The following is a 27,633-nucleotide window of genomic DNA, read 5'->3' on the forward strand; positions in this document are numbered from 1 at the left end:
CAATTTACAATAGTGTAAACTTCAAGTAGGTTGCATTTAAATATTAAAACATGCTGGTTTGGATGCTATAGAGAACCTGATAGAATGTTCGGGTTGAACATGTGCCCTCCTGGTTCCTGGCTCACTTCAAAAAAAATTAAAAGGATTTACATGTAAGTTTTAAAAAATTTTATTTATTTTATATAAAAGTTTTAAAAAATAATATTTTATCTGGTATCAAAATTTAAAAACTTTAATTTAACCAAAAGCTTTTGACTCTGCCAATAAAACAGCAGATTGGGGTCAATACACATGTTCAGCCCGAACACATGTCGACTTAACTCAAGGGTCAGTACACATGTTCAGCCCAAACACATGGAGTGTGGACTTCATTCAAATTGGTTAAAGGTATTGAGTTGGGAGAACATAGCAGATCGACATGTTTCGATTTCAGATCAGTTGCACTTAAAGCGTTTGGACTGTTTGTCTAACAACTCTCATCGCTAGACAAGACCTTACGTCTGGTTTGAATTAACGTTGGGGAGATGGTGAGTGGCCTGACTTCAATTTTATGGGAAGTGCAATGTTCCTACATGCCAAATGTATGTAGCGTCCAACCTCTTCTTCTTTTGCCTCGCTCTGTTGCGTCCCTCTCTTCTTCCTTCTCTTCTCCCTCTCTCTCTCTCTCATTTGGACGTTTACAAGGTAGGAGGTTGGTTGGCTTAGCGTCTGCAGCCTCTGCAACTAAAACATAGGAATGGCGAGCTTAATCTTGCCTAGGGCGAGGGCATCCCTTCCTCTCTTCCTCCTTGTTGGCCATCTCAGCCGTCCGATTTCTTCTCCTTCGCCTTCCCGCTCTGCTTCAAACCGTAGGTTCTCTTCAGGTCCAGTGCCGCCGCAGTTGAAGGTGATCTCTCTCTCTCTCTCTCCCTCTCTCTCCCTCTCCCTCTCTTTCGTTCAATCAGTCACTTTTTAAGCTCTTATAAAGTTCTAGCTACATACTGAAAATGACACGATGTTTTTTATCGATGCCGATGTCTTTATACATGGATATCCCGGCCGTATGATTAGTTTCATGGAGGGAGGTTTCAATTTAAAGTCCGTGGTGTACCGGTGTGTACGCACATGTTCCCTTCAATTTAGCTTAAAGCCTGTTCTTCTACTATATTGGAGATGAAATTCGGGACATGTAATTGTTTTACTCTAATCTTTTCGAACATAAATTGTAAAGTCTCTGGGTTTCTTCTGTTATGAATCTCCAGTTTATGTGACGAATTTATTTACCGTAGAAAAGCGTATAATTTTCTATCTTTGCTCGCATTAATAGCTGATGGAAGAATGGGTCTTAGATGATCTTTATGTTTGCTGAGATCGTACTGCCCATAAATTTCCAGAGTAAGCATTTATTAGATGTTCTGCTTTTCGTGGAATGTGTCTTTTATTGGTTTCTGTTCATTTATAGGTGGTATCATTTTTTATATTCATTCTGGCTTTCCTTCTTAATCCAGTCAGTGATTTGTTGTCATGATTGCAGAATGTCGGGTTTATTGGAGTAGGGAATATGGGGTCTCATATGGCTAACAATCTTATTAAGGCTGGGTACACCCTCTCTGTACATGACATGTAAAGTATCTGCAACTTTCTTCGGGTGCTCCCTTCTCACTTTCGTTTTTCTTTTTGACCATCAGTATGAAAGTTCTCATCTTCTCATGAACGAGATACAAGTTCCTGACAATTTCTACACTTATTTTTGATGAAATGATTATGCACTTAGTACCATTCCTTTTTCCCACTAAATAGAAATACTGACGTTCTGTATATATGATGTATGAGATTTTCTCGCATAAACTTGGGTGTAAGAACTTTTTTGCATAATTTCTGCAGCCTGAGATCTGTTTGCAGTGGCCACGTCCATTTATTATTTTGTAATGTTTATGTAAGACTTAAGTTTATAAAATTTTGTAATATTTGGTCCTAAAAGGGATGCTAGGACTGTCAAGGTGGAGACTACTTGGTTTGTGCAAATGCACAGGCAACGTTGTTGGAAGCTATTGAGGCAAGGAAAGCATTATGACAATAATGAAGCCAGTACGAAATTATAGTACTTAATGTCCCTTGTGTTGCTTGAGGCAGATTACCCTTTATATCTGTGAGACAGGCTAGGTTTATAATGGAGTCTCACTGGAGCAAGTTAGGTAAGGAGGTCGAAATCCAACATCAAGGGCTCAAACTATTTTCTGAATATGATTTGTTGTCAACTTGACAAAGCTAGATCAGGTCCTACATCCATGCCTAGATGATAATGACTGCTTAGAGTTTTTAGCCACAAAACAACTAAAGTTCCTTCGAGATCAACATTTTCTGATGTAAAAAGAAAAAAGATACTTGTTATGGATTGGTGATATCACTGTATTTTTCTAATGATACTGGAGTCCAATTTTTTCCTTCAATTTTCTAATAAGGCCTGGGTGTGGGTTTGGTACTTTTATATCTTGTCTGGACCCAAATCTGAACTTGCCTGCCTAATTTTTATCTGTAGAAAACTAAGAAACCGAAGAGGCTTTGAGGGCCATTTGGTCTATTAGCTCATGCATTTAAAAAATTGAGAATCTGAATGAATATGTGATACTGTGGGCAGAACTTATGACACATAATGTATAAGTCAGTTTCTCCATTTGTTTAGATATACGTGAACCATATGCTTCATTCGCACTTTCCACCTCAAAGTAAGGCACAGGCTTCAGGTTTGAGTTGCTTGTTGCTGAAATTTTGCACACCAAATTCAATCCTTTTTGGTGTCCTTCACCCTGAAGTGTTTGCTTCACAATTCAAGGCACAGAAAACTATGTTCATACTGCCAGTCTGCTAGGACTCAGCTATATCATTGTTAATATCCTAAAGGCCCCTGCGGTAGCTTGATTACTGTCCAAGTTCTCAACTATATCATTATTAATATCCTAATGGCCCTCTGCTACAGCTTGATCATCCACAAAGGTCTTAGGACTCGTTTGTTCTAATAGTAAACTCTGAGTTGGTGAGGGGTGATTCATTGGCATCACTTTATGTAATGAGCTTAGCTGTGCATGTTTTACATTGTGGCAACTCTGATTTGTATATATGTTCAATACGAAGTGAAAAACATTCTATCTCTCAGGCCTTTCTTATTGCTGGGGATTTATGAGTGAAGATGAAATTTTATAAATATAATCCAGAAACTCAATTGTAGAAAATGAATTGCTGTTTCTTGATGTTTTTAGCAGAAAAGAAAATTGAGAAGTTGACATTGTCTGTTACTCTTGTACCATTTTATCTACGCTTCAAGGACAAGGAAAAAACTGAAATTATTTAAATTTTAAACTCATAAAATTTCAAATAGGAAAACTGAAGGATCATATCTTGATGCATAAGCTGAAAAAAGTTAACATTCTCTTTATTTAATATGCAATTATTAACAACATAACGAATGTGAACCCTCTAATATTTAGAGAATACACCAATTATGATGTTCCATTGCAATGCAATGTGGTGATTCAAGAGTTCAATAAAGGATATCTGGGTAGCAAATATAATTATTTGTGCATGTGTTTTGTACTATTAGACACTTGATGTTCAAATTTGACAGTTTTCAGTTGCTCGTGTTCTTGGCCTTTGGAACCATCTATGATTTCAGATGTGTCGTTAAGCTTCTGCCACTAGAGAAACATGACTTGAATATAGACTTTCCATGATCGTGTGGAGACATTATGTTTTGCAAACTAGAACTAGTACTTTGCAGTTATCTGAACTCACAATTTATATGAATAACTGAAATTTGTATTTGATTGGTAATCCAAGGTATTGTATAGTTACTGGGTAACATGGCATGCATATGACATAGGAAAAAAAGTTGGATCCACATCTTGCATGTAGCTGAATTCAATGTACATCTGACTAAAGCCTGGCTGTAAATTCACCTCCACATTGTAAGAAATGAATGAGGTTTTTGGATACTGCTTCCAATATAGTGTTTAAAATAATAATTTTATTCAGATCAATTTCTGTAAACAATTCAGTAAGCAGCAGATTTTGCTTTTGGTATAGAGACTCTAATGTACTGGAGAAGTTTTCAAAGATGGGAATCTGTACGGCCAAGACATCTTATGAAATCATAGAATCTTCTGATGTCGTGATTACTATGCTGCCATCCACTTCCCATGTACGTGCTTAATTAGTGCATTTTTGAATCTTCTTGCTTATTGGTTCTATTTTATAATTGAAATGCTAGTTTGAGAATTACATCTGGACTCAAGTGTTATAATGTGGATTGCTTGGAAAGCAGTCCACTCTTTTTCATATTATTGTGAAACACAAAAAAATAGAAAGTTCAGAGTGTAGCGATCATTATTTTACTTGTGTGAATGCTGGCATGTCTGCAGTTTGATGTTAAATTAATGCATGACTTTCAAAATGTCATTTGGATCAAGCTGTTATGCTAATGCAATAAATACAAGCATCGCACTGCGAAGCAATGTAAAAATTCATACAAATGCAAGCATCACACTTTATCAAAGAACACTTTTCTTTAGCCTTCCAAATGAAATACCTTTTTCGCTCTTATTTTTCTTCCTTTTGCAGCTTTATCTTTTGTTCCTCTGTGGAAGGGTTTGTTGCACTGAATTAGGTGTTCAATAATTTCCTTTGAGAGAATGATCATGCTGCATATCAATTTTTTACAATATGTCGTCAGTTTCACAAAATGGATTTAACATTCTCTTTGTGAACCTGCCCCATACAAGAGAAAGAAGATGAAGTTGACCATTCTTTCCAAATTATCATTGTCAATTTTTTCTGTTTTATGATATTCTGAATGGATATGAATTTTGTAGACAAGGATGATGTATGGCAAAATCTGGAAGGTTTCTTATTGATTGTGGATTATTATTCATTCAAGTTCCTGTTTTGTTCACTAACTGGCTGCTATGTCCGGCTTGAAACGTTTCCAAAATTTACTACTTGATATTTTCCCTAAACGAGTTGCATTTTATATTATCAATAAATATCACTATGTCAGTAACCATTATGCTTATTATCATACATTAGCATTGTTTCTTGAGAACTTTATATTTACTCTTTTCATTTTCTTACATCCTTTTGTCCTTGTAATTCATCATTGTCACAAAGTGTTCTTCATTCTTGAAACTTGCATCTTGTTTACACATTTTAACGACAGTGCTTCACAAATTGCTTTAAACATTTAACGTCTCTCTTGTAGTGAACAACTATAAGAGTTTGTTTTATTGTTTGTCACTTTTGTTAGCTTATGGAACCATGCACAGTGACTTTTTTTAAGCCGATAAATGGCCTTTTTGAGTTTGCATACCTTGGAACACTCTTCTTGTCGCTCAAAACCAGGTGGTTGTTGCATATAGACAGTTTTAAAAGTTTTCACATCAAGTTGAAATAAAAGCAAATTCTGCTGGACAACAAGAGATATAATTAGGCGAATAGTGTCTAACCGTGCCACAGGCGAAAATGTCTCAAAGAAGTCAACCCCATAAGTTTGTGTATAGCCTTTAGCTACAAGACGTGCTTTGAACTGATCTATTGAACCATCAGAATGATACTTGATGGTGAACACCTATTTGGAGTCAACAACATCGCAATTCATCGGTGGATCAACCAAGTCCCAAGTCTTCCTAGAAATAAGAGCATCCATTTTCTCCTACATGGCTTGCCTTCACCATGAATCTAATAATTCCTAGTGGTGAGAAAAAGGGATAATGTGACTAGACATAGCCCGATCAAACTGCACCAAATTTATACTCAGATAGTCAGTAGAAACAGAGTTAGAAATCGGATGCATAGTGCATTGTTGCTGGCCCTTGCAAATAGCAATAGGAAGATCAGCTGCAGAGTAGTCATCATTTATGTCTGAATCAGTCTTATCAGTAGAACTTATCCCTTGAGAAGATTCTAGTGGATGGTTTGGAGGGAGACCCTGACGACGAGAGTAGACTAATGGGGGATCAAGGAAACGGTCACATGACATAGGTGGAGATGAGGGAATAGACTCAAGTGACACTGGAGGAATAGGAAAAGGAATAGAAACTAGCATCTCAGACATAACGGGACTCGAAGAGGAGAAGTAAGGACGAGTCTTAAAGAATGTAACATCCGCACTAATAATTTCTTTCTTGGTTTGGGGATCAAAGCATCGATATCCTTTTTGATTGGCAGAATGTCCAATGAATACGTATTTGATTGCTTGGGCAACAAGTTCTTTTTTGTTTGGGCCTAAGATGTGTGCAAAACAAGTGCATCCAAATACTTTGGGAGGTATATGAAATCACGGTCGATCTGGATATAATATTTGAATGGGAATGCGTCCTTGGATGGCTAACGAGGGCAATCTGTTAATGAGGTAGCATGCGGTAAGAATAACATCACTCCAAAAATAGGTGGGCATATGAGTATGCTACATGAGAGTGCGGGCCACATTTAGGAGTTGCCAATGTTTGCATTCAGCGACACCATTTTGTTGTGACGTGTGGAGACAAGTATATTATGGTTGAATTCTATGATTGGCATTCAATTGAAGTAGGATCGGAGATTTGAATTCAAGAGCATTATCAGTGTGAATACTTTTGACAATGAAACCAAACTAAATTTTTTATTTCCTTGACAAATTTCTGAAGAATACAAATAACTTCAGGTCTCTCCCGTAACAAAAATATTCAACAAATCTAGTAAAATCATCAATCAAAACAAGATAATACCAAAAACGCGAACGAAAAGAAACCCTACTAAGACCCCAAACATCCACATGAAGGAGATCAAAAGGACTTTGACTAGATGGACTCAGACTCAAAGGAAAACTGCTTCGTGTATGTTTGCTTAATTGGCATGCATCACATAAGAAAGACTCGGATGCAGAAATATCTGAAAACATGCGACAAATTTTGGACACAGATTGATGACCCAGTTTGAGATGCCACTACAAATGAGAGGTCCTCTATGTGAAGGAAGATGCAGGAACATCTACTCTGATAGAAAAGAAATAGAGTCCCTCACGTTCATGGCCGCCACCAATCATCTTCCTAGTTTTTAAGTTCTGAAAAGAACATGAACCAGGATAAAAAATGACTCTACACTGTAAGTCATTCGTCAGTTGCTTAACAGATAACAGATTAATGAAAAAACGAGTAGCATATAGCACATGTGTAATGGTGGCCAAGTGTGGGAGATAGATATCACCGCTGCCCAAAATGGGGGACAACTAGCCATCAGCCAGTCTGACATGCTATGGTGTAGAGAACCTGATTAATGACGAAAAAATTTGTGGCTGATTACAAAAGTGTCTGGATACTTCTGAATCAATCATCCACATCATACCTGGGTCATTGGTAGGGGCACCAACAAAAAAGGCCGAGTCCATTACAGCAGTGGTTGCAGATGTCGAGGAGGATCTCTGAGCGAGAACAAGATCATATTCATCCTTGCTTAAGTTAAAAGAATATGATGTAGGTATAGGAGAACAAGTAGGAGGCTCAACCATAGATAATATTGCCTATGAGGAAGCTGCTTGGGATGAAAAAGACTCTGGTTCTATCTCTACCACGCCTTGGTGGACCAGCGGAACGGAGATGAGGATGCTTGTCTCAACATCGGTTCTCTAAATGACCTAATTTGCCACAATAGGTGTTGAAATCTATCATGACCTGCACCACGACCTATACCACACCCCCTAGCTCCAACATAAGAACTATGGCCACGTCTTCCACAACACACAACATAGGTTGTTCCACAAAAAACTACTCTAAACAGCATCCATGAACAGGTTTCATACCCACGATTGGCAGATCAACTTTGCTCCACACGATCCACTTGAGGATCTGATCATGCTTTCCACATAGGCGTAATTAGGTCCTCCTCCACGCAGCACGACCAGGTCCTATTCTCTTACCGCCTCCCTGTTGGTGGATTAAGAGGAAGAAGACAAGAAGAGGATAAGGAGAGAGAGGCGACGAGAAGAGGACGAGGAAAGATGAAAGGAAAGGAGTCGCCAGAGAAAAGAGAGTTGCCGGAGAACTTAGTTGGCTGTCAGCATTAGGGAACCCTCGGCTTTGATACCATGTTACGATCAGAGAGAGAGAGAGAGAGAGAACAAAAAACTTAATTAACTTTACCCTAATCTCAGAATTAAAAGAGATTAGGGCTGGCGGTAACAGGAATTACACTATAAGTCCAAATAAAATAAGATAACTTTAAAAGACACACACTTCAACTTCCTAATATTGCAGAAGGACTCTAACCGACAGTCAAAGATATTTAACAATTTGTTTGTCCTTTTCTCATTTCAAATTCTCAACGGCAAGTTACTTTTTCATCTGTTAGGTTGTTGAAAGCATTGCCACGGATATCAGTGACATATTCTAAATATCACAATAATATCTCACAAAAATTGGAATTATCATGGTAACTTGAAAAGTATTCCAAAATGAAAATATTATGATAATTTCACAAGATTTAAAACATTTCTTAATATATTTTAACCCTTTTTATATTTATTTTGCCATAATAAATATTTTGTACATTTATCAACGTTTTGTAAGAAAAATTAATGCTCATTTTATTTTTTTCCTGTTATTTTCTGTATGTTTTGACTTTTCGAAGTCTTGATATTTTTCCGAGAAAACAAACTTTCCAGTTATTACCCAATAAAAGCTGATAAAGCCTGATATGATATTTGTGGGCAGTAGTGATTAATGGTATTCTACTTATCCTCAACTATCCTGTCATTGCTATTTCCTACATCTTGTCATGGTTTGTTGCTTCCAATATGAAGTAATAAATAAAATTATTGCAGGTTATGGATGTATATACTGGGCCAAATGGTTTTCTTAATGGTCAGAATGCTTTGAGACCATGGTTATTCATAGATTCCTCCACTGTTGATCCTCTAACCTCTCGAAGCATTTCTGCAACTGTTTCGAAATCTATATTGAAAGAAAAAAAAGGTTTGTGCCAACATTCATGCAAGTACTTGATGTTCCATGCTAATGAGAAAGGGGGGTGGGGGGTGGGGTGGTGGTGGTGTGTGTTCATGTATGTCTAACTGCAGCCATTTGGCGCATTTTGAATATTTAAATATATGCACACACATATGCATGCTTGTTGAGGAAAAGCACTGACTAGGTACCATTGAACAACATACACCCATATGATGAGAAAATCTCAATTTAATCACCTATGGATGGACTTTTAGCTGAACAACGTTTCCAATAATGACTCTTATTTTGAACAAAAATTAAATGGTCATGAGTTATAGGTTTTTTCATTTCCCTTTAGGTAGTACTTGGCTGTTCCTCTTCAGCTGCATACTTTCAAACTAATTGGATCTGGCCAAAACTTATCCAGATCCAAACCCATCTAACATTGCGCATGTGCAGAATTTGTTGAAAGAAAATCTGTTAGTAGGTTGGGTAGTTATTTGAAATTTTAATAAGTTGTTCTTTTATTATTTCCTTTAGATATGTTGGACTATTTTGTAATTTCTGACTAATCTCTATTTAAGGGAGGTTAAGGTGAACGAAAAGAACCTTTTGTGGGTTTCTTTTCCACATGTTTCAACATTGTATTAGAGTATGATTGAGCCACTTCTATTTTTTTTTTTCTTCTTCTCTTCTTTTCCTTCCTCTCCCTTCAATCCATTGCATTGACAGGCCAGATTCTAGTCTGAGTTCTCTTGTCTTCCTTCATGCAAGGTCATGAACTAGAGTCAATTTGAGTCTTTCTGAAATATTAGAAAGTAGACAAAGGTCTACTTATTGTTTTAGTACATTTTAGTGGACTGAAATTGTAAATATGTAGTCAACACCCTAATCTCTTTAAATCTGAGATTAGGGTTACGTGAGAAACAACAGAAACCTTCTCTCTCTCTCTCTCGTGCAACATGGTATCAAAGCCACCACCGGTGGCAACAGCCAAGTAAGTTTTCTAGCGATCTCCGTCTCCAGCGACTTCTTCCTCCGGCGTCTTCCTTCTCTTTCCTCTTCTCGTTGCCCATCTATATTTCTTCTTACCCACCAACAGGGAAGCGGTAAAGAAATAAAGTTTGGGTGTGCTGCGTGGAGAAGGATTGGTCACGTCTATGTGGAAGGCGTGATCAGATCTTAAGGAGATATCGTGGCTGCTGTTTGATACGAGGAACAGTAGATCGTGTGGATATTTTTTTTAATGAGTAAGGCGTGATGATCGTGCAGTCCTTTTCTGAAAAAAAATAAAAAAAAAGGGAAACGTGGATGGTGTTCTGCCGATAGTGTAAGAGAAGACAGAAATCAACAGGTTTCTGCAGCTGTTCCTGTTTTCTTTCTCTCTGAAGGTGTAAACAGTCGGCAGAAGGCAGCAGAAATCAGCAAGTGGCAGCAGCCGTCTGAAGGTTTAAGCAGTCGACTGAAAGCATTAGTTTTTTCTTTCTCCCTGCAGGTGTAAACAGTCGGCTGAAAGCATCAGTTTTTCTTTGTCCCTGAAGGTGTAAACAGTCGGCTGAAAGCATCAGTTTTTTCTGGAACTGAAAATCCATTGCAGTCGACCAAAATTCAGTAACCTATCTTCTTCTTTCTGTCATGCTTTTCAGACGTGGGCAGTTTCTGTGATTACACGTGTTTGTTATCTGGCATGTGATATTCATATGATATTCTGATGATAGTAGAAAATTAGAAATATATTTCTCTGTGGTTTTTGATTGCTACATCCTACTAGTGTGTCGGTTTTTTCTATGGCTGAAAGTAGTAGATCAAAAAGTTTTCATGAATACAAGATGGCTGGTAACTCCTTTTCGTATGGAACCACAATTAAACTTGATGGTTCTAATTATGAAATCTGGTCGAGGGTATTTATGATGTCTGTGGCTGGTCATAGGAAGAAATATATTATTGAAGAAGATAAACCTTTTGAGAAAAAAGGAAAATATGCTGCGTGGGAGGAAGATAATAACATTGTACTGGCATGGATTATGAACAGTGGAGTCTCGCATAGCTCCAACAATTTTATACTACACTAAAGTTAAAGATATGTGGTCTTTCCTGTAGAAAACATATTCTCATTTTACTAATGTTATTAAAATTTTACAATTGGAAGAGGAGCTTTGTAACATACGGCAAGGAGATCAAGATCTGTCACAATATTTTGCCACATTGACTGTTGCATATGAATGGTTAAAAGCTCTTTGCCCACCTTGCAAGCACTGTTATGCATCACATTTTGAAACTGGTATGGTGGCAAAGTTTCTTTCTGGGTTATCTACAGAATATTCTATGGCGAAGTCTCAAATTCTCATAGGGAGTGATCTTCTAGACTTAGCAGATACTTATAATAGGCTGAGTCGTCTTGCAGTCACTCTTACTCAGCCTACGCATGACACACTAGTATGTACACTTGTGATGTCAGGAGGACGTGGCCATAGTTCTTTTGTTGGAATTAAGGGGCATGGTGCAGGACGCGACAGATTTCAGTGCTCCTATTGTGGTAAAATAGGTCATTTAGAGGACCGATGTTGGGATAAGCATCCTCATCTACGTTCTGCGGGTCAACCAGGACGTGGTGGAAGGAGGACAAATGCAGGGAAAGGGTCTTCTTCATCTAATGCAACTTCCTCACAGGCTACAGCTTCTCTGGTTGAGTCTCCTACCTGTTTTCCCCTACCCTCATCATACTCTCTCAACTTAAGCTAGGAGGAATATGATCTAGTTCTAGCTCAGAGGTCTATCCCTGCCTCGACTAGCAATGCAGCAATAGATGCGGCTTTCTCTATTGGTGCCCCGACTAGTGACCCAGGTATGATATGGATGATTGACTCAGGAGCATCTAGACATTGTTGTAATCAGCCACAGATGTTTTTATCATTTACCAACATGTCAGGTTGGCTGATGGCAAGTTGTCCCCTATTTTAGGTAGTGGTGATATCTACCTCACACCTTTGGGTACCATTACACATGTGCTATATGCTCATCACTTTCCTGTTAACCTGTTATCTGTTAAGCAATTGGCTAGAGATTTACAGTGTAGAGTCATTTTTTATCCTGGTTCATGTTCTTTTTAGGACTGACAAACTGGGAAGGTGATTGGTGGCAGCCATGAACGAGAGGGGCTCTATTTTCTTTCTGTCCTTGTAGATGTTGTTGCATCCTCCTTCACATGGAAGCCTTCTCCTTTGCAGTGGCATCTCAGACTGGGTCATCCCTCTGTGTCCAAGCTTCGTTGCATTTTTCCAGATATTCCTGCATCAGAGTCTTTCTTATGTGATGCATGCCAATTAGGCAAGCATACACGTAGTAGTTTCCCTTCCAGTCAGAGTCCATCGAGTCAAAGTCCTTTTGATCTTCTTCATGTTGATGTTTGAGGTCAAAGTCGAGTTCCCTTTCGTTCACGTTTCTGGTATTACCTTGTTCTGGTTGATAATTTTACTAGAGTTAGTTGGGTATTTTTGTTACGGGACATGTCTGAAGTCATCTGTATTCTTCATAAATTTATCAATGAAATAAAAACTCAGTTTGGTGTCATTGTCAAAAATATTCGCCTGATAATGCTCTTGAATTTAAGTCTTCTGTCCTACTTCAATTTTATGCTAGTCATGGGATTCAACCACAATATACATGTCCACATCCCAATAAAATGGTGTTGCGGAACGCAAACATCGACAACTTCTAAATGTGGCCCGTACCCTCATGTTGCATACTCATATGTCTGCCTACTTTTGGGGTGATGCTATTCTTACCGCATGCTATCTCACCAACAGATTGCCCTCGTCTGCTATCCAAGAACGCATCCCCATTCAAATACTATATCCAGATCGACCATTATTTCACATACCTTCCAAAGTATTTAGATGCACTTGTTTTGCACACATCTTGGGCCCAAACAAAAACAAACTTGCTGCCCAAGTTGTCAAATGTGTGTTCATTGGATACTTTGTCAATCAAAAAGGCTATCGATGTTTTGATCCTCATACCAAGAAAGAGATTGTCAGTGCGGATGTTACATTCTTTGAGTCTCGTCCTTATTTTTCTGCTCCAAGTACCACTGTGTCTGAGCTTCCCATGTCTGTTCCTCTTCCTATTCCCCCAGTATCACTTGAGTCTATCTCGTCCTCTCAACCAGTGTCAAGTGAACGTTTTCTTGATCCTCCAATAGTCTATACTCCGCGTCAAGGTCCCTCTCCAAACTGCCCACCAGAGTCTTCTCATGAGGTAAGTTCCAATGATAAGAATGACTCAGGAAGAAATGATGACTATTCTGCAGATGATCTACCTATTGCTATTCGCAAGGGCCAGCGGCAATGCACAGCATCTGATTTCTAACTCGGTTTCTATGGACCATTTGAGCACAAGTTTGGTGCAGTTTGATCGAGCTATGGCCAGTCACACTATTCCGACCTCTCACCACCAAGCCTTAGTAGATTCACGATGGAAACATGCTATGCAGGAGGAAATGGATGTTCTTCTTTCTAGGGAGACTTGGGACTTGGTGGACCCACTGATGAATTGTGATGTTGCCGGCTCCAAATGGGTATTCACCTTCAAATATCATTCTGATGGGTCCATAGAATGATTCAAAGCTCGTCTTGTTGCTAAAGGCTATACACAAACTTATGGGGTGGATTTCTTCGAGACGTTTTCTCATGTGGCACGATTAGATACTATTTGCCTAATTATATCTCTCGCAGTTCAGCAAGATTGGCCTCACAGGGGTAGTGTTTCAAGGTATGCAAACTCAAAAAGGCTATCTATGGATTTAAACAAAGTCCCCATGCATGGTTCCATAAGCTAAGTGAGGTTCTCTCTAAATATGGATTTCGAAGATCCCAACTTGATCACTTGTTGTTTATCAAGCGAGGGATTTCTGGTATAGTGATATTGATTGTATATGTTGATGATATTGTCTTCACTGGAGAAAGTACTCGAGAGATAGCTCAGACAAAGGAGTTTCTACAGAAACACTTTGTCACAAAAGATCTTGGTCAACTTCGTTATATCCTTGGTATTAAAGTGGCTTGTAGTAGTAAAGGGATTGTGATGTCTCAAAGGAAATATGTTCTTGACCTTCTGCAGGAAACAGGGTTATTGGGAGCCAAACTTGCTACACTTCTTATGAATCCTTGAATTCATATGCACGATGATGAATCAGAGATTTTTGACTCTCGTTCTTACAGATCTCTGATAGGAAAACTTTTATATTTGACCATCACTCGTCCAGACATCAGCTTTGTTGTAAATAAGCTTAGTCAATTCATGGAGAAACCTCGGAAAGTTCGTTGGGAGGCTGCTTTAATGGTGATAAAATATTTGAAATCAACCCCGAGAAAGGGGTTATGGTTCAAAAAATGAGAATGTTTGGACATAGAAGCATATAATGATGTTGATTATGTAGGGTCAGTAAATGACATGAGATCTATTACTGGTTTTTGCGTCTTTATTGGCGGGAATCTTATTTTTTGGAGGAGCAAGAAACAGAATGTGGTTGCTAGATCGAGTGCTGAGTCTGAATATAGGGCGATGACTCAAACAGCAGCTGAAATGTTATGGGTCAAATCAGTGCTTCTAGAATTGTGAATGTCAGTGAAACTTCCTATGAAGATGTATTGTGATAACAGAGCTGCTACATACATTGCAAATAACCTTGTCTTTCACGAGAGGACGAAACACATTGAAGTGGATTGCCATTTTGTTCGAGACTTGGTACAAGAAGGAGTCATTAGCACGATACTGTCTTTCACGAGAGGACGAAACACATTGAAGTGGATTACTATCAAGGAGGAGTCATTGGCACAATTCCTCTGAAGATCAAGCAGCTGATATGTTTACTAAGGCTCTTCCCATTGAAGATTTCTTGAAAGGATGTAACAAGCTGAGCATGATTGATATCTATGATCCAGCTTGAAGGGGAGTGTTAAAGTGTTTTAGAGTCAATTTGAGTCTTTCTGAAATATTAGAAAGTAGACAAGGGTCTACTTATTGTTTTAGTACATTTTAGTAGACTGAAATTGTAAATATGTAGTCAGCACCCTAATCTCTTTAAATCTGAGATTAGGGTTACGTGAGAAACAACAGAAACCTTTTCTTTCTCTCTCGTGCAACAACATCAATTTCAGTATGTGGATTTGATCAGAAACCCTTGGCCTTGTTCGTTCTTGCTGTTAGTGGAGACTCAGGCCTGTACAGATGGTGTCGGCATACATGAGAAAGCTGATAGGAAGATGTCAGAGTCTGCCCTAATGAAAAAGTTGTGTTATTAGTTGGTGGTGGTTGTTTGAGACGGCTGATTAAAAGTTGTTTCTGGTGCTGTTGATGTTGTTGTGGATCTCTGAGGATGCTGGTCTAGTTAGAATCATTGTTGATGCTGTTGATGTTGTCGTGAACCTATGAGGAAGTTGTGCAGTTCACATTATATAGATCTGATTGACACATCTTTTTTTGTGTTGGTTGGTGGATCAAGCCTGTTGCTGAAGTCATTGGGTCAGATCTGAGATTGGTCCAGGTCTGCTGTTGAAAACATTGAATCAGATCTGACATTGGTTGGGATTTGTCATTGAAGTCGTTGGATCTGCTATAAGATTGGTCCAGGTGATGTTGCCTAGAGCTACACTGCTTGATGCGTATTGTTCCCTTTTAATCTGATTGGGGTTGATGCTGTTGGATAAAGTTGTAACTTGTTATTCTAGAATGCACAATCTTGTTTATGTTCACTATGCAAAAAGGTGTTGTTGAAGTCTCCTGCTGTTAATTCCAGATTAAACTTCATGTGAATCTGATTATTTCAGAACTGATTTGATGTTTTAGTTCGATAAGGCCAAATGTGGAGCAAATTTTCTTGTATGTGAATTCAACTGACAATATTCTTCTTTGTTTAGCCTCTGGAAGATTATGGTTGGTATATATAAAAGGTATGAGAAAGAAGTTGCTGCAGGTGACATCTTGCGTAAAGACCAAAGTAGGGGCAGACGGAAGCTCCAATGCACATATTTGTGGATAGTTGGTCATCTAGAAAACAAATGTTGGGACATGATTGAATATTTTCCTTGTACAAAGTTTACTCTGACTAAAGCGATAATAGCTATTTCTCAAGCTGCTCCTCCTTCTGCAGAAACATCCTCATCACGGCTGGATAGTGATATCATCTCTCTAACTGGAGCAGAACAAATGAATTAGTGAATCATTATTCCTCTAATCCAGAAGTACATTCAGATATTGTACATAATTTCAGATGTGTAGATGGCCATGTGATGCGGACCCGCCTTGGGCTGAATCCATTTCATCACCCCTTGGCTCGGCCACTCTTTGCCGAACCCGGTAGGTGCTGACTCGTGCCCATGAAGAGGCTAGTGTAGAAAGCTACAAGGGCCCAAGCCCTTCTTGAACCCATCAGATTTTTGAAGTTGAGCCCAGATGAATCACCGCTATTTGCTGTGCCCAGAGAGTGAGAAAGAAGAGAAAGAGAGTTATGCTGAATGGTTAGGACAACAGCAACAAAAACCACTTGCTAACCCTAATAGTATACAAAAGGAAAGCTATGTCACACGGATACGGGTACGGGTATCCTATGGATACGGGTACGGGTACGGGGACACGGCATTTTCAAAATTTTAGGATACGCGGATACGGCGAATATTATATTCAAAAAAATTAAATGGTAACAGAAGCAGTTCGTTAAAGCCTAAAACTAAAAGAAACATGAACAATAGCGAAGGCTGAAGTGAATAGTGAACAGGAACATTCAAGAATGGTAAATTATATGTTAATGCCATCTAGATATCACGTATTCATCGTTGTCTATCTTCATGAACAACAGCGAAGGCAAAATCCCCAAATCGGTTATACACCCAAAACGGCAAAATCCCCAAATCCCAAAATCAAACAAAAAAAAGGAAACATCGCACATAGCATTGAAGAATAGGATTCTAAACCGTCCAATCTTCAAACCAAAACATCCCCAAATCAGATTTTAATACCCAATCTAAAAAATCCCCAAATAAAAGTTGAAACCCTAACTTCTATTATCGAAAATAATAGACAAAACACTTACCTGTCTGTCGCTGGCTGCCGCCGGACGCCACCGGAAGTCGCCGTCGATCGCCGGAGGTCGCCGTCGCCCGCCATTGCCTTACTGTGCTGCCAGCCTGCCGTGGAAGCCGTCGAGGGTAAACGAAGGTCGAGCGTCGAGGGTAAATGTCAATGCGTAAAACAAAACACGAGTTAAAAAATCGGTTATACAAGTGGTTTGGATCGGGTCTGACCCAGACCCGATCCAAAACGTATCCAGTCGTATCGCCGTGTCGGGATCCCCGTGTCCGCGTGTCGACACCGGTACTCAACCCAGTCTGCCGTATCCGTGTGACGTAGAAGGAAAGCCTTTACACCATGGACTAACAAGTCCTATTTAAACACCGAAATTTACAGCCATGCCATTAATAAGAAAACATAACCCTCATTAATTAGAAAACACCTAATATGACGTCTGGATCTGGATCCAGATCCAGGCGTCACAAGGGCCTAAGACAAGTGGACAACACTAGGAAAGGAGCAACTGCATCTGATTTGAACCGAGTCTTACTATTCTCTCCACCTGGAAAGTAAGAAAAGAAGGTTTCAATTCAAGGATTCTCTTGTCCTGCCTTATACTCTTGCTTCTTCTTTCACTTTCTTGCTTTTTGTCTTCAGCCTGACTTAAATAAGAGAAAATTTGTTGATAGATATTATAAAAACATGGTTATATTCGCTTATTACTTTTATCTCAAACTCATGTTTTTTTCAAACATAAACAAAGTTATTCAATTTGATTCAGCCTATCTCTCTTCTTATTGTGGATATGTTGGAAAACTTTTCAGTTTCTTCTACATCCACTAGCACTGCATGTATGGCTGAGGATTTTGATTGCAAATTTCTAAGGTCTGGGCAATCATTCTCAAACTTATTCCGTTGCAAATCTAAGCATCAAATACATATCAAATGAACACTATGAGAAACAAAAAATAAATGACAAATGAAAAGCAAATCAAAATTTTCTATGTAATACCTAGATGCATGGTTGTCTGTTTCGAATGGCTACAATTCAGCCACATTTTGGCAGCTGTGGACGATCGCCCACGCCAGCCCTGCAAAACTCTTATTTCCATGTTGATGCTTTAAAAAATTTACTCATTTATGTATAGCACTTCTCCTAAGGTGTAAGGGTTTTCTAATTAGTGGCCCTCAGCCTAAAATTCCTGGCTTCATCACTGTTTCCTTGTTCAACAAATTATCTTAGTTCTGTTGTTTTGTGATTTCTGCTTGTTTTCTTCTTAAGCACTTATAAATTACCTGTTATTTGTCTTGTTTATGTTTTAGTTTTTTTTTGAATTGCCCCTCACTCTATACTCACTTATTGTAATACTTCGGAATTTGGTTAGGTCATGGAGACCATCCTGTCATGTTGGATGCTCCTGTATCTGGAGGTGTGAATGGTGCTGAAGCTGGAACTCTTACTTTCATGGTACGTTTTTAACCTTATACAACCTGTAAAGAGATTCTTATCTTTCATGCACAGGTTATAAGTTGCCCATTTGTATAGTGCAAGATGAAAGTATGCCTTTTTTTTCTCACATCTAGGTTGGTGGTCCAGAAGAAGCTTATCTGGCTGCACAACCTTTATTTCTTTCGATGGGTAAAGTTTCCATCTATTGCGGAGGAAGTGGAAATGGTGTTGTATGGATTCGTCGCCCTACCCTTTCGACAATTCATTCCTGTTATTATGTTTTACTTTTCAAAGGATTCTTGTGTCATCTTGTTCTAATATTTGAGATCACAGAATTATTTCAAGCTTTCACTCCCGTATGGTACTTATTTGTTAAGGTAGATGAAGGGTTAGCAGTAGAATGTTAGAATGGGGATAAGAGAAGACCAACCAGAAATATAAGAATGCTGTCCAGGTAGATGAAGGGTTAGGAGTAGAATGTTAGAATGGGTATAAGTGAAAACCAACCAGGAGATTTCAAGTTTGTTCAGGCATTCTCTTTGGTAGAACCAGCCAAACCTTTCTTTGATACCATGATAGATTTTGGGTATTGAACTATAACCCACGATCAGTTTCAGTCAGCTAAGTAAAAGTTAAGAGAGAGAACATGGAAAGAGATGTGAGGTTTTACATTGTCACGCAGCCCATTTTTATAATATCATTCTACACAATTTACAAGAATCTAGAATGAAGCAATCACAATAATCTAGAGTCTAGAATGAAGCAAACACAATATTCTAGAGTCTAGAATGAAACAATTACAAAAAGTACAATCATGACCCTGCCTAGATAAATGTGATCAGACATAGTTAGACGTGTTGGATCTGGATCAGATTAGACCCAACATCTTATCAACTTAAACTTCTATGCCTCATAATTGTTCACCATGGTGAAAGTGATAGTGTGATGCTATAAGATGCATTTTTTGCACCCTGTAGTATGCTTTTGACAACACTGAGTTAATGAATATAGAAAATAAAGAACATGACTTAGCTAGAAGTTGCAAAGTTGCTTTGGGAATTATGAGTGTATGACCTTGGGCCTCTAGAACCATGAGCGGCTTTTGTTTCCAAGTGAACATCTTGTGATGTTTGTGAGTGTGTGCATGTGTGAGTTTGTCAGAGAGAGACAAAGGCACACACACACAGAGAGAGAGAGAGAGAGAGAGAGAGAGAGGAATCAGTCTTTTAGGAGGTTGAATGTCATTTAATGCCCTTAAATTTTCTTTAGAAACCATAAATAGTAGCAAGAAATTTAGTTTTGGTGAAATTCTGAAATTTTCATGAACTTTCTTACATTATTGAAAAAACCTAGTTAGAGTATACTAGACCTGAGATTTCCATGATAGAAAAGTATCCTCCTAACAATTGACTGATCACAGTACTCAAGGTTGAGGCTGGTGACTCAAAAAAAAAAAGGGTCATAGTAAGCATCGTTTACAAACAAGCACACGGTAAAAGCTATTATTGACATTGAAAATTCATTTTCTAATTCTGTATTCAGTTATAAATCAACCTGTTTGAGGATGAGGTTGGTTGATGTATCACATTCTCTGCTGCTTGTGGAACATTAAAGAAATGAAAATTTCTGTTTTGTTATTTTGGTGTTCCATACCTGTTTCAAGGTGTTGACATGCTAATTTGTGTGCCTTCAATCTCCCCCCTCCCCACAACACACACAAACACTTCCCCCACCAACAGGCAGCCAAAATTTGCAATAATTTAGCAATGGCAGTAAGCATGGCAGGAGTCTCTGAAGCATATGCTCTCGGCCAGTCCCTTGGAATTACTGCAAAAACATTAGCAAAGATATTTAATTCTTCAAGTGCCCGCTGCTGGAGCAGGTCCGTATGTTATCCTTTTTTCCCTTTGTCTAGCTGTTTTAAGTTGTACTTGATTTAAGATCTTATTTTCAAGCTGGGTAAAAAAGAAAAAGGAAATACTGCTATTAAGAGGTGATTATTTTTGGTACTTAGCAAAGCTAGTGAATACCTAGACCCAGAGGTAAACAGTAAGGATATACTATATGCCCATGGGCAATGCTGCAGAACAACAATTTATTCCATAGTCCATACTCTCATGGTCTATCCAAAGGCAGAGATGTCCTTTCAGCTGTTAATCCATTTACTATTTTATCAGTTTGATTTATTATATTAAGTGTATTGATTCTTATCTGAGTGAATGCATTTGATACTGTAAAGACGAAATGGTTCTGAATTTCCAATTGAACTTTAAGTTCTTTTAGCTCCATTGCGCAAGAGCAAGAATTGACAGTTCACTTGTTTTATAATTTCAGCTGCTATGGCATGAACTGAATGTTGAAAATGTTTTTCTGCATTGGAGAATTGAAAGAAGAGGTGGATAAAAGTTGTCAGTTATTGAACTGAATGTGGATGGGTATATATGCCTACTTCACAAGTCCATGTATGCTCTAAAGCAGACTCAGGGAATGTGATGATAAAGTTAAAACCGACCTTTGTATGAAATGTCTATTAATTTGTAAATTCTCCTCCAAATACACAACTCAGCAAATAACTTGATCAATGTTTTCAAGAAAAACTTGCAATAAGAGAGATCTAAAGGAAAACCAAGATAAGCACTCGCAAAATGAATAAGGCACAAAACAAACTGAATATCATTAAGAATGATAATCAAATTCCACCAAGGGATCATTATGCAAGGGTTTGACCCTATGTAACACGGGAGCAATACCCATACCCAATGTTGTAAAAAGCGTATCGTAAGCCGTATCGGTCTGGCTTTAAGATACGTTGTATCGTAAGATATCGTAACGTATTGTAACTGGATCGTATTTTTAAATAAAAAAAATCTGAAAAAATCATAAAAAATCAATGTATCGTAACGTATCTTAACTGTATCGTAAATCAATGTATCGTAACTGTATCATAACGTATTGTAACTGTATCATAACGTATCGTAAATCAATGTATCATAACATATCGTAAACATGTGGTGTATCTTGCTTGTATCACACGTATCGTACGGGCAGTGTTGTACGTACTGTATGACACAACCGCCCGTGCCATATTGGTACAATACCGAACAGGTACTGTATGTACTTGGGTACATCCCAAGTACGTGTCTGACTGTACTGGGTACGGTTAATGTACTTGAGTACGTATCTGGTATTTTTCAGACTTAATGAAAGCTGACTGAGTCCAAAAGTCCAAAGCCATATTTAGATTAGAGTTTTTCTTTTCTTTTTTTTAACTTTTAAAGAAAAAGCAGAGCCCTCGACTTTTGTCAAGGGCTCTGCGTATTACCCACAAAAGCAGCACGTCTCGTTCTCCGGCAACGTTGGCTGCTCCATCGACTGATTTAGGCAATGTCTCCGGCGAAGGGTGATGCAGCTGTTGTTCACCGACTTCTCCATACTGATTTGGGCGTTTTTTTGTTGAAGTTTCATATTTAAGCTTCTTTTTTCTCCGGCAGTCTATCCGTCCACTTTCAGCAGCAAGTTTAGACTCGTCTACCCTTCTTCTATGACTTGCATCAGCTATTCTTCTTTTTCTTCTTTGAAAATCATATTGTCTGCCTTTCTTTTTTACATTTACTTGCAACCATATTTTTTTCAGTTAACTGTGCATCCATGCCCTTTTTCTTGTTCGATTTGAACTGGTTTCTTCCTCTTTTTTTGCTTCATGTGTGCTCCTATATTACTTTTTGTAACTGACCCGTTCCATTTCAGCATTTAACACTTAGATTCTAGTTCCACGTGATTCATTTTTGACTTATCTAGGGGGCTACTCAATTGTTTGGTAGATGATTTTCCTCATTCCATTGTAACTTTGCAATATATGCAGGAGATGACTTTGAAATTGATATGTATTATGTCTATATGCATAAAGTTTTTCATAGGTTTCTTAAACACACTACTGCATGAGTTGTTGGTATATATTTTCTATGTTGTTTTATTTGACCCTTATTTGCTAGGAGTGCTGAATAGCCATTGGACCAGGTCCAATGGCTATAAGTTTGCTCTCAAAGTCCTTTGACCAAGACTTCATCCCAACAAAATAAAGAAAAAAAAATTACGTTTGTATGTATATTATATAGACTTGTACAAACACACACACACACTCACACCTATACATAGAGGCATATGGAGAATGTGGCTGCTTATGTAGCTTGTTCAGCCGCCATACAATTGGCTATTGTATGTCGTGCACACAGTGACCATGTTTATTTTACACTAAAAAGAAAAAAGAAAAGAAACAAGGTCAGGCATATGTCCGACTCTCCCTCACGAGGAAGGCAACGTAAGGAGAGGCGGACGTCTCCCCCATTTTTTTTTTTCTTTTTTCCAAATGAGGAGGGAAGGTGGTTGCCTCCGTCGCCTCCCCTTTACTGTTGGCAGCAGGAGGGGGAGGAGCGTCAGGCATCTGCCCGACACTGTTTTTTTTCCTTCTCTTTTTAATGTAAAATAACATAGGGAATCTGCATGGATGGCCCATAGTAGTCAACTGTCTCTCTCTCTCTCTCTCTCTCTCTCTCTCTCTCTCTCTCTCTCTCCATATATATATATATATATATATATATATATATATATATATATATATATAGGAGAGAGAGAGAGAGAGAGATCAGCCAACTGCTGAATGTTGCTGGATGTCAAACTTCTTTAAAACCGTTGCTAAAAACACCTTGCAATGGATGCATTAGCAATGGTTTATGATGTAGCCACAGTTTATGGTATTGTGGCAGATTTAAATATTTAGCGAACTAACTCAAAGGGTTTTCTTGTTATATAACTTTTATCTTCATATCAAATAGCATGCTTTTTCGCAAGCATGCATCCCTTACATGAAAATTTGACCAATGCTCAAGTCCTTGAAAAGATATAGAAGAAGGTTTTCTTACATTAAGATGGCTCAATACTTGGTGCCAACTTTGAACATCATTATTATAAATAATTATTTGAAACATACTAAAAATGCATATAGTAATGATCTCATTCTTTATGGTGTTGTCTGATCACTTTTCTAGTCTAATGATCTTGCATTTCGACAGTCATTTGATGAGAAAATAATATTATAGCAAAGATTGGATAATTGGGATGTAGAAAATGATTTGAACCTAGTTTTGAAATATGTCTTACTTTTGGACACAAAAGTTGTTTGTTTTTTCAAAATTTTCTAATGCACTTTATTTTGAGCTATTTGAGACTTTTACTATTGAAAATTGTAGCAAAAAAAAACCCTTGGATTTAGTTTGATGGTTAGATGATTGACTCATTTGGAGTCATGTGAAAAGAAGCACCAAAACCCAAGAGTATATCGGGTAGAGAGGATGTGAACACAGCTAACTGGATGTTCCTCCTTTAAGCAGTGGTCGGAGAGCTTCTACTAGTTGAACCAAAGACATTGCTTCAACAGTATTCTCTTCTTGCTCTTGATTAGAAAAAATGGCAGCAACTTTCTTGTCATTTGTCTTCTAATCCTTCTTCAACATAGGAAATTGTTGTTTGATATGTTCTGGTATATGGCAAGAATGGCATATAACTTTATATTCTCCTTTATCTTGAAATTTGTTGATGTCTTGTGGTCTAGAAACTACAATTGATAAACTTGACAATGCCTTGAATTAGATGAATGATGAGACCATCACACTATCAATATTCCTTGCTTTTTTGATGTTCATTCTTGTCTCTTCTCCACTAAGTTTAGTAAGAGTCTTATGTATTAAGGTAGAGTTGGAAGGGACAAGAGAGATGATCTCATTTATTCATATTTGGGTCTTAGTCATATAAAAAAAAAGTAATGAATCTATCTTTATCAATTTGGGTTCTTCTTTTCTCAAGGCAATTTACATGTTTCTCCTCCAAGTTTGCACTCTAGATCATCTATTTGATAGATGATAATTCCATAAAATATTTTATTACATTTGTTATCCCCTTATACAATATTTTTTAGCTTTTTCTTTCAAGCAATTTCTATGGGCCTTGTCTTTTTTAGTACGTTTCCTTAAGATACCCATAATGCTTTATATCCTTTTTATAAGAAATGAATTCTGAAGCAGAAGCTATTTTGGGTTCCACTTCACCAAGTATCCAAGATATAATTTTAGCGTTTTTATTTCCCCTCCATCAAATTTTTTTAATAATATTGTAGAGTTTTAGCTCTCTCATTTCCTTCAAGAGTCTTCTCAGCACCATTATCTTTCTTAACTAGTTTGGATGGTTTGAGTAGTAGTAACTCTTATGGTGTCCCACAATCTTTGCCCTTTAACACACACACACACACACATTTCCTTCAAGAGTCTTCTCAGCACCATTATCTTTCTTAACTAGTTTGAATGGTTTGAGTAGTAGTAACTCTTATGGTGAGTTACTGATTTATTCTTTCACCCTGAAAACACACACACACACACACACACTGCCATGGGATATTAGAGGTTATGCCACATATCTGTTCAGGGTGAAAGAATAAATCAGTAACAAAGCAAAGAATAAATCAGTAACAAAGCAATTGCCATGGGATATTAGAGGTTATGCCACATATCTGTTCAGGGTGAAAGAATAAATCAGTAACAAAGAAAGCTGGAATATTAAGTACCTCTCAGTTGATTGGAAAGCTTTGATTATTAGGCATGTTATAGCTTGTACTGCTAGCCTTCTTATGGATAATACGATCCTGCAGGGGTGGGGCCAGAAATTTTTCATAAGGGGGGCCGAATTAAAGTTTCTAAATTTTGACAGGGGCCGAAATATCATTTTTCAAAATTTTTATATAGGACAAGTGAAATTTTCTAAAATTTACATATAATTTTTTTTTTTACTTTTTTTTTTAGGGGGCCCCCCTTGGCTCCGCCCCTGCGATCGTGGAAGCAGCCCATAATTTTGCACCAGAAGAACCTCTATGTTTTGAAACCTTGGTTATTTTGTTGAAGGATTAAGCAGTGACCATTAAAGCTTGTTTAGTCTAAGCTAGTTTCTTTCAGGTATGCATGAGGTAAAAATAATTTAATGACAAAGTAAAATGTTGAGATACATTTTTGTATTGATGGTATTATAGTGCATGTGTAAAATTTGTCAAAGTGGATCTCATCCTTTGCTAGGGATTGACTTAAACTACAACAAATTTTTCAGGGTGGATGTCATCTTTTTCCAGGAATGAACTTAAGCTGTAAAAGCATGGAGTTGCCTTCAACTAACTTGCAGGCTGTAAATTTTTCCTAAAGTTACTGCATGCATGTAAATGAAAGCATTTTCGAGATCTTTCCCCATCTAAGATTGAGGACATCCATCAGTCAGATGTTAATTATTTCCCTATATAATTTTTAAGATATCCATCAGTCAGATGTTAATTCCATGCCTTCTTACAATTGTTGGTATTCTAGCAGTGACAGTTACAATCCTGTTCCTGGTATAATGGAAGGGGTTCCTTCTTCGAGAAATTATGAAGGTGGATTTTCGTGCAAGCTCATGGTATGCCATTTTTTTCATTCAACTTTTTGTAACTTTTTATTTGAATAAAGGTTTTAAATAATTTGGATAAACTTTCTGTTGCACTACAGTGAAAGAGCGTGATATACGTGAGCCTGCATGTATGTGTGGGCATGTGAGAGAGAGAGACCTATTTTCTGTCCCTACCTTTAGTATTTGCATCTTTACCTGATCCAGTCTCTTTGTGAACCCAAAAAACCTAACTTGTTTGCATGAGAATCAGTGCGTTGTTCACTCTGATATTATCTCCAAGGGAAACTGGAAGGACAAAAGTGTCTTTAGCAAATCTATTCAATTAAGCACCAAATATTTCTGCTAGCAGTCTGTCTTGAAAGTTGGGTACTTATGAGTCATGATAAAGGACAGCCAGAGATGATGTATATGTTTTCCAAGTTCTGAGCAACCAAGAGGGGCAAAGACCATCCCTATTAAGAAGAATTTTTGGCCAGTCGGGCACAACAAAATTGGCAAGTGTCAATGGCTTGACGGTGTTTCCATCTTATTCATGTAGTGCTTTGGTTTTCCAATATGAATTCCAGACCGCCATATAATTAGACAATTATTTTGATATCAACAAGCTTTCTATCCATCTTTTTTTTACCACTGAGGAAACTTCCATTATAGCAGCAATCCAACCATGTTATGTCACTCATTCCGATCTTTAAAACTGATATTTAGCATAAGTACATACGTGTAGTAGAATTTTTAAGCAACTTTGTCTTGTTAATCCTTTTTGTTGTTTCACCTCATTGAGTGATGAGTTATTATTCAATAATAACATGCAGCAATGTTTTTTGAGGTGTATTAGGATAAATTTAATGCATAATTGGAAATATCTCAGCGGCTAGTAGATGGCTTCTATGTTCAGAGGAATTTTGGTGAAAAATAATTATAATACTGTCTTATAAGTCTGCCGCATTCATTTTGTTTCCCAACTATCCTGTCTCTGGGAAACACTGTTGGTTATTGGTTTTCATAGGGTGCTTTGATGTCATTCCTCTGAACTAAAGTAGTTGGGTCAATGCAAGTTGAGAAGTGGTTGATTCCATGTCCTGCTGAATTGTACGTTGTCAACTGCAAGTTGGATGTAGAGCTTCCTTATTTTCTGGAACTGAGGAATAGCAATTTAGCATCTTACTTCAAGAAAAAGGATAGATCCTTAATATATCTTCAGCCAACTTATGTGCCAATAACGAGCAAATGTGAAACTGCCAATTATTTTCTTATGCAGGCTAAGGACTTAGGCCTAGCTTCAGCAGCGGCACAAGAGGTTGGCTTTAGATCTCCATTAACCTCGCAACTATATGAGATGTGAGTGCATTGAACCATGCTGGTGGGTTTCTTCAATAATTTACAAGCATTGAGATATAATTTTGGCCCTTAATTTGTTCTATTTGGCTTGAATATAGTTACATGGAGACGTGTGGGAAGGGCCACTCAGGCAAGGATTTTTCGTGCATCTTTCGCCACCATTATGCTGGAAAGGATGAGAAGTAGGAGAGCATTCACAAAGATTACACCAGGTTTCTGCAACACTTCATTCAACTTAAGAATTATTAGTGTTAATAGTAGGCTTTCCGATGTGCATTGTAATTATATGCTGAATGATACCATCTTCCTGTATGCCTTCATCCTATCTCATAAATGCGTGCAATGGCTATTTAA

The 27,633-nt window shown here is 37.9% G+C and overlaps 1 protein-coding gene across 5 annotated transcripts; it reads left to right on the top strand.

Moving 5' to 3' along the window:
- Nucleotides 1-480: 480 nt before the first annotated feature.
- Nucleotides 481-27,633, top strand: LOC116267445 (probable 3-hydroxyisobutyrate dehydrogenase, mitochondrial). 5 transcript variants are annotated; one of them, XM_031649165.2, is made up of 10 exons: nt 482-886; nt 1,514-1,602; nt 4,009-4,174; nt 8,825-8,975; nt 18,401-18,483; nt 18,600-18,695; nt 20,205-20,347; nt 25,863-25,950; nt 27,200-27,279; nt 27,378-27,633. In XM_031649165.2, the coding sequence occupies exons 1-10, from the start codon at nt 737-739 to the stop codon at nt 27,463-27,465; spliced, it is 1,134 nt and encodes a 377-aa protein (XP_031505025.1). In that variant the 5' UTR covers nt 482-736; the 3' UTR covers nt 27,466-27,633. The 5 variants fall into 5 exon arrangements, with proteins under 5 accessions (XP_031505030.1, XP_031505025.1, XP_031505026.1 ...); XM_031649166.2 differs by having other exon boundaries at nt 486-886; nt 25,866-25,950; XM_031649167.2 differs by having other exon boundaries at nt 489-886; nt 4,060-4,174.

Source organism: Nymphaea colorata, chromosome 14 (genome assembly GCF_008831285.2).
Source record: "Nymphaea colorata isolate Beijing-Zhang1983 chromosome 14, ASM883128v2, whole genome shotgun sequence".
Lineage (NCBI taxonomy): Eukaryota > Viridiplantae > Streptophyta > Magnoliopsida > Nymphaeales > Nymphaeaceae > Nymphaea > Nymphaea colorata.

What these genes read in the sequence shown, in the direction of transcription:
- LOC116267445 (XM_031649165.2), top strand. Translation starts at nt 737, where the DNA reads ATGGCGAGCTTAATCTTGCCTAGGGCGAGGGCATCCCTTCCTCTCTTC. An exon ending in GAGGAAGTGGAAATGGTGTT is followed by an intron (nt 18,696 to 20,204) that starts GTATGGATTCGT and finishes CCCCACCAACAG; the next exon opens with GCAGCCAAAATTTGCAATAA. An exon ending in AGTGCCCGCTGCTGGAGCAG is followed by an intron (nt 20,348 to 25,862) that starts GTCCGTATGTTA and finishes TTGGTATTCTAG; the next exon opens with CAGTGACAGTTACAATCCTG.